At 51.4% G+C, this 16,873-nt stretch overlaps 7 protein-coding genes across 7 annotated transcripts; 3 read left to right on the top strand and 4 right to left on the bottom strand.

Moving 5' to 3' along the window:
• Window positions 1-216: 216 nt before the first annotated feature.
• Window positions 217-1,456, bottom strand: PV08_01145 (uncharacterized protein; the record flags this gene model as incomplete). The annotated part of the gene is made up of 5 exons (XM_016375510.1): window positions 217-491; window positions 544-811; window positions 858-1,111; window positions 1,196-1,322; window positions 1,400-1,456. 5 exons carry the CDS (start codon window positions 1,454-1,456, stop codon window positions 217-219), a joined length of 981 nt encoding a protein of 326 aa, XP_016240786.1.
• Window positions 1,457-1,748: 292 nt separating this feature from the next.
• Window positions 1,749-4,634, top strand: PV08_01144 (uncharacterized protein; the record flags this gene model as incomplete). Its single annotated transcript, XM_016375509.1, has 1 exon — window positions 1,749-4,634. The coding sequence occupies one exon, from the start codon at window positions 1,749-1,751 to the stop codon at window positions 4,632-4,634; it is 2,886 nt and encodes a 961-aa protein (XP_016240785.1).
• Window positions 4,635-5,291: 657 nt separating this feature from the next.
• PV08_01143 (uncharacterized protein) lies at window positions 5,292-6,413 on the top strand (the record flags this gene model as incomplete). The annotated part of the gene is made up of 1 exon (XM_016375508.1): window positions 5,292-6,413. The coding sequence occupies one exon, from the start codon at window positions 5,292-5,294 to the stop codon at window positions 6,411-6,413; it is 1,122 nt and encodes a 373-aa protein (XP_016240784.1).
• A 1,374-nt stretch (window positions 6,414-7,787) lies between these two features.
• Window positions 7,788-9,224, bottom strand: PV08_01142 (uncharacterized protein; the record flags this gene model as incomplete). The annotated part of the gene is made up of 1 exon (XM_016375507.1): window positions 7,788-9,224. One exon carries the CDS (start codon window positions 9,222-9,224, stop codon window positions 7,788-7,790), a length of 1,437 nt encoding a protein of 478 aa, XP_016240783.1.
• Window positions 9,225-10,287: 1,063 nt separating this feature from the next.
• Window positions 10,288-11,563, bottom strand: PV08_01141 (YjeF family domain-containing protein; the record flags this gene model as incomplete). The annotated part of the gene is made up of 4 exons (XM_016375506.1): window positions 10,288-10,838; window positions 11,090-11,155; window positions 11,196-11,373; window positions 11,552-11,563. The coding sequence occupies 4 exons, from the start codon at window positions 11,561-11,563 to the stop codon at window positions 10,288-10,290; spliced, it is 807 nt and encodes a 268-aa protein (XP_016240782.1).
• Window positions 11,564-12,318: 755 nt separating this feature from the next.
• Window positions 12,319-13,034, top strand: PV08_01140 (ribosomal protein S16; the record flags this gene model as incomplete). Its single annotated transcript, XM_016375505.1, has 2 exons — window positions 12,319-12,612; window positions 12,825-13,034. 2 exons carry the CDS (start codon window positions 12,319-12,321, stop codon window positions 13,032-13,034), a joined length of 504 nt encoding a protein of 167 aa, XP_016240781.1.
• A 661-nt stretch (window positions 13,035-13,695) lies between these two features.
• Window positions 13,696-16,151, bottom strand: PV08_01139 (uncharacterized protein; the record flags this gene model as incomplete). Its single annotated transcript, XM_016375504.1, has 2 exons — window positions 13,696-16,041; window positions 16,092-16,151. The coding sequence occupies 2 exons, from the start codon at window positions 16,149-16,151 to the stop codon at window positions 13,696-13,698; spliced, it is 2,406 nt and encodes an 801-aa protein (XP_016240780.1).
• Between the last annotated feature and the right edge of the window lie 722 nt (window positions 16,152-16,873).

Here is a 16,873-nt window from a genome sequence, read left to right as displayed (position 1 = left end):
ATGTGTTGATTCGACACAAGTGGACAACAGTCACTGAAAGAGCCGGTCGTTCAATGACAGCTCGCGGCAACAAGTGGCGACAGTCGAGCATTTCGACCATGGTCATTAGTGGCCCAGCTACGAATATCCAATTGTTCGCCGTAACATCCATCAAATACCTACCTGTCCCTAGGCACTCAATTACCAAGAGAGAAGAACTGGGCGTGAGCTTTTCCACTACTCCAAGACAAATTGTGCTCCTTCGACAGCTTTTGCCATGGCTTCGTGGGCAATTTCAAGCTGAGGAAAGGCATGGAAGTAATGAGGAAGACCTTCGTAGTAGTCAAGCTTGCTTCGGACACCACTCTCCCGCAGCCGATAATCCAGAACCGTGCCATCGTCTCGAAAACAGTCCTTCTCAGCCGTAACAATGTAGCACGGAGGGAATTTTGAAAGGTCATCCGCAAGGAGTGGAAAGTGGCGCGGGCTGCTGAAATCGATATCGTAGTGTGCTGTCCAGGTCACCACGAAGTCAAATCAGTTCAAAAGCACGCAGGGACTTACACCAGATGAATTTCGCAAGCTCTAGGCCAAATACAGGAGTGCCGGCATTGCCATTCTCAGCCCAGGCAGTGTACATGTGCTTGTATTTGCCATCGTATTCCCAATGCAGGGCAACTGCAAATAACAGCACACAGCCAGTGATGCTGGTATAGTCGCCGTCTGCCATGAACCGATAGGCGACCTGTGCCGATAGAAAGGCACCAGCGGAGCCTCCGCATAGGATGGTGTTCGATGGGTCGTCGCCCAGTTCTTTGGATTTCTCCCGACACTAGACAAGTCAGTCAACGTCCACATACATCCAACCCAAGACTAACCCAGGGTACTACCAGACACCCAAGGTTGATTATGTCGTCGACTTTGACTACCGGTACTTTAGGGTAGTTGACACTGATGACCAAACACGGCGTCTTCGCAGCAAAAATCCTGCAATGGGCGTCTTCAGTGTCCAGATTGCCTGCAATGTAACCCCCGCCGGGAAAATAGATCATGAGAGGCAACGGTTTATCGGACGCTGGCTTGTATATACGGACTTCGAGTCCTCCATGTGCGCTGTCGGTTCTCTCATCCCCTAGATATTATATTGGTCAGTGGCTCGATCACACGGGAACCAAGACCTGTTCAGGACGAGGTATCAAAGTCGAGACTCACTCACAAACTTTCATTTCTTCGGGAAGTTGGGGCCACTGTTTCGACATGGCAGCGAAAACAGCATCATAAGTTGGGACGTCCACCGCAAAGTTTCCAGACATTACATATCTGCCGCCCGATGCATCTTCGAGCTGGACGGCCTGTCAATCTGCAAGATCGTGCATACATGGAGGGTACAGAGCGGGGACAACCATCAAGGTGAACTTACAGCCAGCCATTCGGGGCGATAACCTGCACGGGTTGAGATCTTGTTTGTTTCTTCCATGTTCATTGGGTGATTTAGATTGGTATATCCAACTGCAATCCTCCGTAAACACCAATATCAGGGGTTCCAGAAGGAAAAAGACAATGCTACTTGAATTCGTGCCAATACTATCAGACTCACCCTGCGGAACGCTAAGCAGATGTAGATACGTATCTCAACTATCAACTTCAAAAGACCATGGCACATTGTCATTTGATGTTCCGTTTACTACATCCTCACACTGCGGGCAGTTAATTTAAGCCGTGGCCAAGTCAACAACGGATGTCCAGAACATCCACGCCAAATTCACAGGATGAGGCTGCGTGGAGTCCTCTCCATACTCGCAGCGCTAGTCGCGACATCAGCCGCCATCTTCGCCGATGAAGCCTTCCACCTAGACTACCAATATAGCCTACTGGGCGAGCCGCAACCCCATACCACCTTTTTCCGCAAACCTCACTCCTCCACGAACGCGTCCCTCCTTTACACAGTCTCCGACAAGGCAGTGCTAGGTGCTGTGAATCCTAAAGATGGGACCTTACTGTGGCGGCAAGCATTGGCAGGACAGCCTGTAGAAAATGGTTCAAGCTCTCAGTTGATTTTGTCAGAGGACGATGGCCAGATCATAAGCGGACACGGACGGATAGTTGCATGTTGGAATGCTCTGGATGGCAAGCTTGTGTGGGAACATACACTCGCGGCTGGACTGGAGATAGTAGGAGTGCAGGCTGTTCCAGCCCTCGATACGAGCCCAGATGGCGTATCACAGGATGTTGTGGTTTTGACTGTGCCAACAACTTCAACAGCACACGCAACCATTTTCAGACTTGCTGGCGATGGAAGTGGTGTTAAATGGCAGCACGCAGATCCAAGCCACACTCAAGGCACATCCGCCTCGATCGTTACATCAGGAAAACACATCTACTATGTTTCGAAATCTCATGGCCTCTTAGCTGGTAGCAAAGCAAGAGTCGTCACTCTGGACAGCAAGACTGGCCACGAGGTTGATTCTAACAGTGTTACTGTGGACTCCGAAGCACTGGGCACCAATGGACAGCTTACGGCAGCGTCATGCTCGACATCCCCTTTTCTACTATCATCTGAGAAGCCCTACAAGTCGATCAAGTTTACCCTGCTAGGAAGCTCAAAACCTGTCACACTATCACTGGAGGACAAGGGAGAGGACATCGAGCGAGTGAGCGTTCATCATCCATGCCATCCAGAAGCTGCCTCTCATTTCTTGTTGCATGTGCAAGGAAAGACACGGCATTGGGCTGAGGTCTACCATGTGAATCCAAAGTCCGGAGATGTGAAGAAAGCGTACTCATTACCAGCAACCGAAGAGCACAGCACATTTGCTGCGACAAGCAATGACGCCTTGGTATTCTTTGTGCGTTCCACAGAAACTGAAGTTCTTCTCTACTCCTCAGAATCGCACGGACAACTGGGTCGATGGCCAAGATCAAGCGTGCTTTCACTACGCGATGGCTACCCTGCGTATACCATTGCTGAAGTTGTAAACCGAGGGAAAGCCAGCTATGCTGTTCGAGTTGCGGAGGTGTCGACAAAAGGAGTTTGGTCTTTGATACGTAACGGAGACGTACAATGGGCTCGACCGGAAATGCTCGCATATGCAAACATTGCTGCATGGGCTGAAGATGAAGGACCGGATGCTTTAGCCGAGGAGCTCGACCTGGAACTCTCCGTCAACCCCTTGACAGCATATGTTCATCGACTAAAGCGGCACCTACTCGATCTACAAACCCTACCAGAATATCTGCAAGCACTTCCAGCTGCGATTCTTACACCGTCTCCGGATACCGAATCCAGCGTACGGAAAGGTCTCGTGGGCAAAAAGACAGTTGTGGTGGGCACAACCCGCAGGGAGTTGATTGCACTTGATGCATCTAACGGCGGTTTGGTCAGGTGGCAACAAGATTTGACTCCACAGATTGCTGATGGAATCGCAATGAAGTCCATCACGGTGAGCGAGGGGCGGGTTTCGACCTATCTTTCGGACGGCTCGTTGGTGGTTCTAAACGCCACAGAGGGCACCTTGATTGAGCACCAACGTGGAGCCATTGCGATTGACGACCTTGTCCAAATTGCTGGAAGCAAAACAGCTGTAGTGATCAAGATTGACTCACATGGCACTCCTCATCCAGCCACGGATTTTGCCCCGAGCCATCCCCTCGAAGGAAATGTCGTGGTTACGATCGATGATGATGGAAAAGCCATTGGCTGGACTATCGGCTCAACCGTCGAGAAGACTTGGGTCCTGCAACCACAGAAAGGGTTCAAGATCACCAAAGCAGTTGCGAGACCCGAGCATGACCCAGTAGCGTCGATTGGAAGGGTGTTGGGCGACAGGTCTGTTCTCTACAAGTATCTGTCTCCCAATATCGCTCTTTTGATTGCTCAATCAGAGTCATCCCTGACAGTTTATTTGATCAACGCCGTGACTGGTGCCGTTCTCCACACCTCAACTCACCAGGGGTTGGTGCCTCGCACAGAAACGCCTGCCGTTGTCTCGGAGAACTGGTATGCCTATTCATTTACGAGTCAAGACCCTACTACAAGCGCCGTGTCCAGCCAAATCGTCATCTCTGAGCTTTACGAGTCATCCACGGCTAATGACCGCGGTGCCTTGGCCGGCCGGTCGAACTTTTCGTCATTTGGCCCTGACGCTGGTGTTGAACCTCATGTCATCTCCCAAGTCTTTACCATTGGCCAACCAATCTCACATCTTGCCGTTTCTCAGACGATACAGGGCATCACCAGCCGACAACTACTGGCAACATTGCCAGAATCGAATGCTGTCGTTGGTATTCCACGGGAGGTTCTGGATGCCCGAAGACCGGTGGATCGCGATCCTACAAGTACGGAGCGCGAAGAAGGATTGACGCGATACTCGCCAGTGCTTGACTTTGACCCGAAATGGTCCTTGACACATTCGCGTGAAGTGATTGGTATCAAGAAAGTCATGGCGTCCCCAAGCCTTCTTGAAAGCACCAGCATGGTGTTTGCATTCGGGCATGATGTGTTTGGAACGCAAATCACACCCAGTATGGCATTCGATGTCCTAGGGAAGGGGTTCAACAAGCCTCAACTCGTGTTGACAGTGGTTGCTCTGGCAGCGGGAGTGATGGCAGTTAGGCCATTGGTGAGGAAGAAGACAGTAGATGGACGTTGGCAATAACGGGGATATTGTATGATCAGCGGGACAAGACTTGATACATTGTAGTAGGCACAAAAAGAGATACAGATGGGCTCATAGAAACGCTTTCGACTGGCTTATTTTTCCGCTATGCTCAATCTTGGAGCACGAGGAGGTGAAGTCTGAGTTATTGTGCCCCTGGATACACGGTACTTTTGTCCTCTGGTGCGGTATTCGGAGTGGTAGCAAAGGCCAAGACAGGGCTCGGTCTAACCGCGACAGGTATAGAAGCGTCTCGAAGGTTCCAAAAACGGTGGGCCATGACGCCGCTGTCGACATTGCGGCATGTCACCAGTTTCCGGTTCCTCGCCCGCTTCAGCAATCAAGTCAAGTCACCTTATTAGCACTTTCTTTGTTCCTGCTCACCTTTACATGCAAAGTCACGGTGCCCTGTTTGATTGCCGGCTGGAAACCCTGGCCCAAAGATTGCTGCGATTCTTCCATCTGGGCTCTTCAGTCTTCTATTGCTCCACACCCGCCTAAATCACGCAGCCGGCTCTTCTCTGCCGTCACGCAGCCTTGCTCTTCTCCTCTGATGTTTTAATTCCTCCTTCCTTCTCCTTCAACCATTCACGACACAACAAAACCTTCACATACACTCGATTCATTCGAACCAACCATACGTAGACACCCTACAACATGGTAGCAGAAACAAAACTCTACGACGCCCTCTCCGTCTCTCCTACAGCCACCCAAGATGAAATCAAGAAAGCATATCGAAAAGCTGCATTGAAGTTCCACCCAGACAAGAACAAAGACAACCCAAATGCAGCAGAAAAATTCAAAGAAGTGTCACAAGCCTATGAGGTGTTATCAGATCCAGAGAAGCGGAAGGTGTACGACCAATATGGCTTAGAGTTCCTATTAAGAGGAGGACAGGCTCCTCCTCCAGGTGCTGAGGGCATGGACGGCGGCATGCCCGGAGGTGGATTTGGAGGAGGTATGCCTGGTGGCTTCAGTTTTGGTGGAATGCCTGGCGGCGGTACTCGCTCATTCCACTTCAGTACAAACGGGGGCCAAGGCTTCAGCTTTTCAGATCCCAACGACATTTTCTCGAGCTTCGCTCGTGGTGGTGCAGGTGGCGGCGGAGCTGCTGGTGCCGATGATGATGACATCTTCAACTTATTGGGCGGTGCGTTTGGAGGCGGTCGCGGGGGTCCTCGAAGGAGTGCCGGCGGATTTGGAAGCTCTTTCGGTGGTGGGCAACCCCGACCCCAGACACCTGAAGTCACGGTCGTTGAACGACAACTACCAGTGACGCTCGAGGAGCTGTCCAAGGGAGCGCACAAGAAGATGAAAATTAAGAGAAAGACATTCAACTCTCAAGGCCAGCGGGTGACCGAAGACAAAATACTCGAAATGGACATCAAGCCTGGTCTGAAGGCGGGGTCCAAGATTAAATTCTCTGGTGTGGGAGATCAAGAGGAAGGCGGAACGCAAGATCTTCATTTCATCGTCACCGAGAAACCTCATGCAACACTCACACGGGATGGCGACGATTTGAAGACAACAATCGAGTTAGATCTGAAGGAGGCACTTACCGGATGGAAACGAACGGTCACGACGATTGATGGAAAACAGCTGAATGTCTCCGGCGCTGGGCCAACCCAGCCAGGTTACGAAGAACGATTCCCTGGCCTCGGCATGCCGATCAGCAAGAAGCCGGGCGAGAGAGGAGATTTTGTGGTCCAGGTCAAGGTCAATTTCCCTCGTTCATTGACTGCAGCACAAAAGGCGAAGATCAAGGAAGCCCTGCCATAGACGGTGTCAGACAGCCTGATCTGATACACTGGAACGAAGAACTCATGAGCATGTGGTCCGGACAGTACCAGCCCTGTCGACCGCACTGGGACGTCAAAACGATGTGCAGAAGAGGCGGATTCATCGGTACATGATCAGGCAGCCCTCCTTTCCACAAGACACGGGACGGACATAGGGAGGAACGTTGGCGTTTGGAATTCAAATGTGCCGCGAAATGCTGCTACCCATTGGAAGGCCAATGAAGATCTTGTACTAGGTCATGACACGGGCGATTCTGCACAAGGAGAAAGTCCGACGCTGCTGCTATTTCTACCACCGCAAGCAGCAACGAATGCATGTTTGAGACGAAAAAAGAATAATGATTTGCGTGAGCCTACATTTTGTAGTTGTTGGTTGTAATAATAAAAACAAGTGCGTGTGTTACCAGGTCCTATTGTAATCCAACCCGTTGAGGGTATCTAAGATCGTACAAATATGTATTTTGCTCGCGGCTCGGCCCCAGATGATTGTAGCAAACCGAGCGACGGATGATGATTGGTGCCTCCGTCGCTCCAGCCTCCCGACTCCCGCGGCCACGGCGAGCGGGGTTGATTCACGCCCTTGACTCTCCGGTCAAGGAGAGGAGGAGAGACACCCCAATCAGTTAATGGTCGGGTCTGGATCATTTTTTGTCAGTAAGTGGCCTTTTTGACCCGGTAGTTATCTGACCGTCGGTGTCGCCAAATGACCTTGCACCGACTGCCGAATGGAGGCACGACAAACTACAGCACAAGTAGGTGGACAGATGATATATCCTGGGGCTTGCTCCACCACAGGCCTAGAAGTGAAATGGTCTAGAACAGCACAAGGGATGGATCGTTTGAATCCTTGCCACTACAACTCCGGATACCTCTTCGGTCAGGACTTCTTCTACAGTCACCGAAGCGAAGTGCTCACGCAACACCACGGGGACAGGAAGTCATAGTGCGAGGAGGGTAGATGGGAAAAAAAAAGGGGGGGGCGGGGTGGTCCTGTCGCCTGTGCCATGTCCTACAGTATTGTACGTTTTTACGAAGCTTTGGGTGGTGGGCGTCTCGGGGGTTTTCAATGTCCCACCTAGGACGAGGAGCCCCGGGCACACTCGAGCCTGGAACGGTTCCTCCAGGACCATCCCCCCGTTTCCAGGGCGCCTCCCGAAATAACAACAAAGACCCAAGCAAGGATCCGAAGATCAACAAACACACAATACTCGGGCGGCGTCTTCTTAGACACCCAGACGCTTAGGCGAGGAGTTACTGAATCTAATTCGAAAAGCTCGCAGCTCATGGTACCTCTCGGCCTTTTCACAGGGTGATGTGACGTTTGCAAAGCGAGGCTCAAAACTGTCCTTTCATTTCATTTGGTTTTTTCTTCGACAACCGTTGACACTCTCGGTGGCTTTCCTTCCTGTCGTGTCGAGTTTCCTTCCTGTCGTTTCGAAGATCGATCGGTTTGCCAGTGCCTCCAGACAACGCGCGGGCTGACGTGACTAGCCTTCAGAACAGCTTGATACATGGAAAAATGAAGAATTCCTGGAGGAAATAGCAGATACAAGGGATCGTGCCGATCTTTTTCTGGATAGAAGGACTGATGAAAGATCTGTCGACCTTCCAAATCGAAGGCATCGGAGACGGCAGAATAGACGCGACGGGACATTTTAGCCGTAAAAGACGACATCGAGGTAATCTCGCCCAAGTGACGCATTGCTTCGACGCCGAAAGTCATGTAGTGAACATTCTCGTCTCGCAGGAGGCCCATGGCGTGAGTCACCAAGAAGCCAGTGGTCCCTTTCGGCGCCGACGCGGACTGGATGCATGGCTCCAGCAGATATCCGGAAGAATTTCCCAGCCATATCAGTCCGGCGAGACTATTCGGTTTTCCGTCCGGTCCTCTGGTGAACAAATAGCGTGTGACACCGGATAGGGCAAACGGGTCGACGACCGCAGAATAAGCCTGTGGGACGTTCTTCAACCTTCGTTCCTCTCTCCAACCAGTGTAGACGTCCCTGAGCTCTTGCTCCAACTGAGGCAGAACGCCCCGCCGAGGTTCGTAAAGGAAGAGGACGACACCATCACGGACCAATTTCCTGTTGGTTCTTGTGATCGTTTTTCCGGCTCTCTCGTTCAGGACCTCGTTTCGCATCGGGTTGAATACCTTTTCGACTCCAAACTCCATACAAACCCAGGACATTGTTTGGGCGTGCGCAGCAAGGTTGGAGCTCGCGCCGACGACGGCCACGCGACAGTGCCTCCTCTTGCAGAAGCGCCGAAACTCTTCAAAGACATAGCTTGCCTTCTTGCTGTCACACAACGGATCTCCATACACAACCACCACTTTCTTGAAAGCTCGAAAACTGATTGCCGCGCGTTCCTGTTGCGACAGATAAACGTTGTAGGTGTCATCCATGAAAGATGAATGCGTTGGTCGCCCAAAATCGATCATCAGACTTTCTAGCAGCCTCCCTACCAGGGGGTTCCGGATGCTGTATATGGGAGAATCATGGGGGTCGAGAAGCTGAATCTGTCGCTCCCATGATTCCAATGTGGCACCTTCGTTCGCTCGAGGTTTGTCGGCGTCCCAGGGATTTGGCGACGGTGGCCCTGCCGCTTCGACGACCATACGCTGCAGGACCGTTTGGTAACCGAGCACCTTCCGTTGTTCATTTTTAGACGCCCTAACTTTTGTATGCCGCTGGTGCGCGTCTGCCAGATCCGCTTTGACACCGGAAGAGTCGTCTGAAAGATTGTAGACAGGGTCTTCTGGCTTCAGAGTCGAGGAGGATGACCTGGCCATGATGACCACCCAGTCGATTCTGTAGGGCGCTCATGGATTGAGAAGAATCCGGAGCAGCACGGTAGCACACACCGTATTATAACTCACATCAGCCTTCGGTGTAACGAGAAGGAATCCACTAAGTCACCGAGGAGCCTTGCCAGGCCCCGATCAGTTTGCCTTCAGTTTTTGTTATTAACATCCTGGATCGTTTGGTCAGCTTACCCATGGCGGACGTTCTCGGCGCAGAAGAAAACGCTCAGTCTCGGAAATTTTTAATAATTTACGAGCACAGGCAGAGCACTTCGGTATCGGGGGCCACCCATAGATCCGTTCATAAAGTGGCAAAGACCATGAGGAAGCTGTCCGAAGCCGCATAGTCCACCCAGAAATAGTGGCAGTGTAAATGCACATCTTTTGTGAGAGGCAAGGCAACCGCGGAAAAGCACCTTAGAAACATGCTTAACGAGGATAAGGTTTCGGATACGGTGCTTGTTTTATTTTTGGTTGCCTGGCCCTCCCCACTCAGTCGAACGCCCGTGCAACTGTGCCGCGTACACACATACACACCCGCGTGAATCAATTGGTCAGAACACGAGCTGCAACGCTACTAATTGGGCAAGCGATGGGTGCAAATCCCCGAAGAACCGTCTCCTCGCAGGGTCAGCAGGGGAAATCACTAGTGACCTGCTGTCAGAGCGTGGAGGGCATACCGTACATACAGCACAGCCTGTGAGGCAAGTCTCAAAGTTGCATTTCTCGTATAATGGATCCCCGGTTTAAGCATTGGGGACGGGTGATCGGTTGCGCCACTCAGCACAGAATATGATGGACACGTCAGCCTGCCTCGTCATCTTCATTATGTTTGTTCTGGCTCGATGAGAAGGAGTGCAAAAGGGGTCAATTCCAGCCTCTCGGGTCGACAAACTTTGTGATTGGTAGCATTGCCGCTTCTTGTCTGGGAGCAGGCAGAATTGGACAAAGGGATAGTCAATTACCCCCCTACACTTTAGAGGTTAGGGCTTAGAAATTAGAGATATCTAGATCCTTTGGGCCGTTCACTGTTTTGTTCTCGAAAGTACATTTACAACTTCTCCTCAACCTTGATATCGACAGGGACCTCTGCAATCTGATCCACACCCTTGTAGTCCGGCACGTCCAGACCGTACTTTTTCGCAACGTCCTGACTTAGGAACCGCCCCCCAATAAAATGCCGCTGGCCTTTGTAATGTTTGACGCAGGGCTTCGCGGCCGTCAAGCTGACAAGGTACTCTGGCATGAAATTGTGGCCCACGAGGTCTTTTTCCGGCGGCGGACCGCCCGCAACATCCCAGCTCGAAGGGATGTCGACGGACAGTACGGGGGTAGGGGAGTCGATGACGGCTGTGAGGATGGTGTCGAAGGGCGCGCGGACAGGAGGGTGGAAGCTGAATCCGAACAGGGCATCGATGATCAGGTCTGTCGATTTGAGAGTGGCGGTGAAGTCCTCCGGCGTAGCGAGGAAGGGGATGTGTAGGTGGCGAAGCTGTTTTTGGAGACCAGTGAAAATGGGAGCGTTGGTCGGTTTCGGGTAGTAGATTGTCGGCGTGTAGCCGTAGTGGTAGAGATGACGAGCACAGACGAGTCCATCGCCGCCTATGTTCGGGACCGTCCGACGTGGGAGAAGTCAGTCATTCAGCCATTCGGTCGCTCGGTTCCTCAATCGCTCCAGGACTTGGTCTCCCCCTTCGTATCATATGAGAGAAGATGAATGTACACGAAGAGAAAGGGCCTGTGACGATATGGGTAATGATAGATAGGAAGGGGTAGTGGAAAGAGAGGACTGAAACGAATGTGGGTGCGGTGATAATAAGAGGTGTTCTTTGAATCTCGGTTTTGGTACTTACCATTATTCCCTGGTCCACATGCTATGAGAATGTTTTTACCTTTGGAGGGTGGATGAACTTTATATACTGGATTCATCCGAGCTGTCAGTCACGGTTCAACGTCCACCTAGCCAGGTCCATTGCCTGGAAAAGTGGCGTGGTGAGAGAAAGGGAGTTTCATGAGTATACTTGCCAGCTTGTGAGACACTGAGCCCAGCAAGTTCCATTAGCTGGTCGATTGAAAATCCTCCTTCTTCGCTCATGAGTTCCTTGTCCAGCTCGGCGGCCGGTTTTGGTCCGAGTGTCTATTCGTGTCGAGAGATGTTAGTCGTGTTGTTATGGAGCCCGAATCAGCACTGCGATTGAGTGCTTGTTAAGGAGTTCTCCACAGAAGGCGTATGCGTTATATCCCAAGATTGTCGCTTATCTATGCTTGGGAAAATCGTGTAGAGAGCAAATAGATAAGAAGGTCACACTACTCACCTTCAACGCCATCTTGGAAACCGTTCTTGCTGCAAGAATTGGCCTGATGGTTCTTCGAGGTAGAACAGTTCGAAGCATAAAGATGAGGCGCTACCCTTTCGAGAATGCGATCTCCCCAGAAGACTTGACAGGCCCTCGTGCGCAGGGATAGTGTTCTCTGTTCTCTGTTGGGTGATGGAGGATGTGGTCTGACTGGGAGACGAGTACTCCGAGGTACGAGATAGTTCTTGGTCCTTACGAGACTGATCTCTTACGGGGACAATGTCGGGCAGGCGGTACTAGACGAAGTGACAAAGGTGCAGTCGACATGGAATGAATACCAGGTACCTAAGGTAGCTAGACACTTGTCCGAGTATCATGTCGATGGCCTCAACCTTCGTCATCCATCGTCATCGTTCATTGTCCCTCAGCCTCGCGCCATCCAAATCCGTCCGTAGCGCAGCCTCGTCGAGTCTGCGCCTCCGCCAATCATATCCTCCCTACCTCGGAACCAATCGGCGCCCTCCAAGAATTTTCGACGAGGCTGTCTTCTTAGCAAACTACTACTGTACGGTAAACTTTTGAGTGCTTCGAACACCTCACGACTATCTGATTTGCCTGCAGCTCAGCACAGCACAGCACAGCACGGGATATTCTGCCTCAACGCCTATCGAGAGAGAACATACACACAAAGTCCCACGTCGCCGGATCCTCTCTGCGGCCTCCACCGCTTCGACGCTCTCGGCATCTACCACTCATCCTTCTGTTCACACACAACCCTCAGCAACATGGTTCTCCGAATCCGTCTCGCCCGCTTCGGCACCAAACGCGCACCGGTCTACAACATCGTCCTCGCCCAGGCAAAATCGGCACGGGGCAAGAAGCCAATCGAAGTCCTAGGCACATACGACCCGATCCCTCGCCTGCCCCTCGCGACGCCCGACACGCCCGAGTACCTCCCGGACGGGACCAAGTTCGTGCCGCGGCGGTACAAGGATATCAAGCTCGACACGAGCCGGACAAAGTACTGGTTGGGCGTGGGTGCGCAGCCGACGGAGCCAGTGGTCAAATTATTGAGCATGGTAAGTTGACTTGGTTACAAAGGCACACAACCCCCCGGAGGACGGGTCACAAGCCCATCCAGTCAATCCTATCAATCAATCACACCGCGTCATACGCAAGCTCATCCACCTCAATCTACCAAGCTCCCCCGAGTCCTGGGGGTTCCGTGAGACAGAGATCGTGGTTCGGACTTGTTTTGTACCACGGGCGACTGCTAACGGCGTACGAATAGATCGGGCTGATCGAACCTAAACCATCTTCACCGCTACCGAGAACGACACAACAGCAACAACAACAACAACAACAACAACAACAACAACAACAACAACAACAACAACAACAACGAGAGACGTCCTCAACCTCAACCTCAACCTCAACCTCACCTGCAGAATCTATACCCACGCAGCAGCGGCAACAAAAACCCACGACAGCAACAGCATAGAACCTTCCACACCCTCCTCTGTATCTAGCAATAGCATAGCGCTGGCGTTTGGGTTTGGCAAATTTCTCAACCAATCCATCAATTCCACCTGTATCTCCCTCGGCTGTTCTGGGCCAGAAAGAGAGAGGATCCGCATTTTCAACATAAGATCACACATGCACATGTACCTGTACCCGTATCTGTACAATGAAGAATTTTCCAGAAAATCATATACAAACCCTTCGGGCTCAAAACGTGCATGTACAGTCTTTACGAATACGAAAAACAACCGTCGTATCTGAGCACGAAGGAAAACCAAAATGGATTATTGGTGGGCAATTTGCGTTTTCACATTCCATACCTAGAAGCCAATTCACGTCTGGCTGTCTGTGTGTAGGTCTGTACGTCTTGTAGCAATCACTCGCTCACTACTACTATTCCTCGAATGATCATTTCCCGTCTTGACATACTGTAAGACATCACAATGTCCCATATGGTATTATGGCATCATGGCATCATGATTTCATTCCGATCTACATTCCGTATGCCCCCTTGGTGGCTATGCATTGTTTTCCGAATTCATGTGTTTTGTTGCAAACCCCCACGGACGAGGTGACCTTCTCTACCGCCCATTCCACATCCTCTGGTGGTGCAAACAAAACATTGCGGCAAAGGATGTATTCTATCGCTGCAATACTGCTTGGATCTCTCCGGCCACATTCTTAAATCTCGGTTCATCCATGTATTTCTTGATTCTCAGTTGTGACAGGGCGTTGGGAATGTCAAAGATGTCTTTGGCTGCTGAAGTCAGATCATCTCGTTTCAGTCCGACCAGCACTGTCCCCAAGGCAACGGCCGTGCGATACGCGGGTTCCGTAGACTGAGCAGCTGGACTGGCGGACGCAGTATGGTTGACTGCGGGAAATCCACTGAGGATCTTCGACAGCTCTTCTACCAGAGACAATCCGTAGTTGGCCTTGGTGTCGCCGTCTATGCTCTTGTCGCTAGTGACGAGAACAGCAATGTTCAGATACAGGGTTGTGAGAGCCACAGCAACTGAAACATCTGTTGAAATGATGGCCGACAGTGGTTTCAGAGTCTCAAGGATGCTGTCGAGATGTTCTTTGACCAAGTCTCGTCCTGAAGAAGAGCCATACAACAAGTTTGAAAAGAATCGGAGCGCAATCATAGCCAGCTTGTTGTTTGTGCGCAGGAATTCAGGATCGAAGATGCCACTTGCGAGGATCGCTGCGACAGCGTCGAGGCCTTCGGCATCAGCTGCAGGAAATTCACTGGTGGCTGCTGCGAGGAATCGGAGCAAATCGAGACCCGCCAGTCGGTTTGCAGGGGGCTGCCACTCAGTCCCAACCTTCATGAGCAAGGATACGGCTGTCGGCAATTCAGGGGTGGATAAGGATGGTTTGCCTTGAAAGTTGTACTTTTCGAGTTGCTGCGCGACCGTGGTCAACGTCTGTACATCTCCTTGAGAAAGCGCAACGTCACTTCCACCGTATTCAGCATTCTTTTTTGTAATCTGGCCCATTGCCGCTCCAGGTTTCCCAATAACAACAGGTAAATAATCCTTCTGTGGAAGGATCTTTTTGACGGGGGCCGGAGGGGCTTGGTAGCTTGAAACCTCCCCAGGTCTATACCTTGATTCAGTACCCCAGGGATCAGCACCAGCAGGCTGGGACTGTCCGAGAGTAGCACCCTGAGTGTTCTTGATGATAAAGTTGGCTGTTTCTTCCAAATAACTGAGGGGTAGTTCATGATCCTGCAGGAATTTGGTGGCCGCCTCGTAGGGATTCTGCGTGATGTTGTAGGGTAGTTTCAGTGGCGGCTTGCCATCTTCAATGTCTATATCAAAGACGTAGTCATACTCTTTTCCGTTGTACGCCTTCTTTCCGCTTGAGGCAGCGGAGTCGACCACTTGGCCAATCTTGACCCATGTTTGCTGAGACATTGACCATTGGTAGAGCGAAGCACTTCCGTCGTCTTCTTTGATAATCTGACTTTGACCCTCTTTCGTGCCTGCTTTTCGTTGCAGGAAGTCGGGCCCAGGCAAGTCAGTCATATTAATCTCGCCCATCTGCTGCTGTGGTACGCTGGAAGTCTGCACTGATGCTTCAAACTCCTGCAGGCTTTCTGCATCCGCTATCCTAGACGAAGCACGGGTGAATATCCGAGCTAGTTTGTCACTCGAGCCGACTATAATGTCACCATTCGGGCAGACGGACACAGACCAGACAGAGATAGCAGGTAGTGTGATGACCTGAACACATTCTGTGCCTTGCCATATTCGAACTGACCGATCCTCTCCGGAACTGACAAGCTCGCCCGAGGGTAGGACGGCCAGCGAATAAATGAAGGCTTCATGACCAAACAGTTCCGCAAGTAGGTCGCCCTTTAAAGTCCATAATCGGATGACACCGTCGTTCGAGGCGGACGCGAAGTCGGCGCCAGTGTAGTGGCCTCTCGGAAGCCTGGCCAGAGCTCGAACGATGTCCTTTCCGTCCCAGGAAACCAGCATCTTTCCTCGGACGTCGAATATCCGTATTGCGCGATCTGCACAACCTGTGATGATGATTTCCCGGTCGTATGCCAATACTGTCCATACGGTCGCAGTATGGCCCGGTAGATCGACCGCGGCTTCCCATTTGCCAATCTCCCATACTTTTGCCGTGCTGTCCCAGCTACCGCTTACAAAGTAGTTTGCTTGGGCGCAGACGTCTAATGAACACACTTGGTGACTATGGCCCACCATGAGCGCATCCGCACTGACTTCTGCCGTCGAGGAGGGTTGTCTTGCTTCAATGAGTGTGTCTTGACCAGACGACAGGATGAGACCCTCTTGGAATTCTTTTGAGGGAGGTATGTAGGCTAGGCATGTTTTGAACTGCGCGCCGTGGGATGATTCGTGGTCATCATAAGCAGGAGGTTTCGTCGAAGTTCGCTTCCACACTTTGGTCGAGCCATCTCGAGAAGCTGTGATTGCGAAAGCAGGACCCGGAAGGAGGACAGCCCGTACCTGTACAGCAGTTAGTCGTTGGAATGGTAATGATCTCGATGTGCAAGTACATCACTCTTATGCCCTTTGAGCGTCGCACTCAGTCTGAAATCTGCCGTATCGCCGCTCATCTTGTCGTAATGTTATTGCGCTATATGCATAGAAAGCAAAGAGAAGGTGAGAGATAGCGTACAAAGTGAGGACCATGAGAGGCAATAGTGATCTTGCAGTGAGTGTTCCATATGTTCAGTTTACTCAGCCTTGCGTTGACGTATATGACTTCAGCCTTGTCTGCGGCATTCAACAACCCCACTAGTTCTAGTAGACCTTCACTCACTTACCACTCCTACGGGGTACATATTCCGTCTTCACAAGAGTGCCAGTACGTGCAAGACATCGTATCCACCTTAACAGCAAGACATTCATTGTAGGACGGTGAAGAAACCCTCTAAAAACCTGTACCATTCCCTTTAGCCTACTCCGTATCCGGGGACTAACACACGCTGACTCTTAGGAGTTGAAAAGCCCCGTCCTGATGATGATGCGAAGCGTGAAGGAAGGTATAATCCCCCCTTCGTAAAGGCCACTGAGGATGGTAGCCCCAAAGTGGCATAGCAATCTGTCACCGACAGGCCTGTAGAAGCACTCTGGCCCGATAAAGGATGCGAGATTGTCCTCGATTCTCTTTCGATGATCATGAGCCACATTGCACCAAGACAACGCCGGCAGGGCGCCACGAGCCTCCTTTGACGTACAGGTAGCCTAAATACCCTTCGTTCATCTCCACAAACAACATCACAACCTCGTAGTGCGGTAAGGCTAGACTCCTCTGTGCGTCGCATTTGGTTTCAAA

This window comes from Exophiala spinifera, assembly GCF_000836115.1.
Source record: "Exophiala spinifera strain CBS 89968 unplaced genomic scaffold supercont1.1, whole genome shotgun sequence".
NCBI lineage: Eukaryota > Fungi > Ascomycota > Eurotiomycetes > Chaetothyriales > Herpotrichiellaceae > Exophiala > Exophiala spinifera.
Note: the sequence above shows the minus strand (reverse complement) of the source record. Positions and strands in the feature narration are given on the sequence as shown.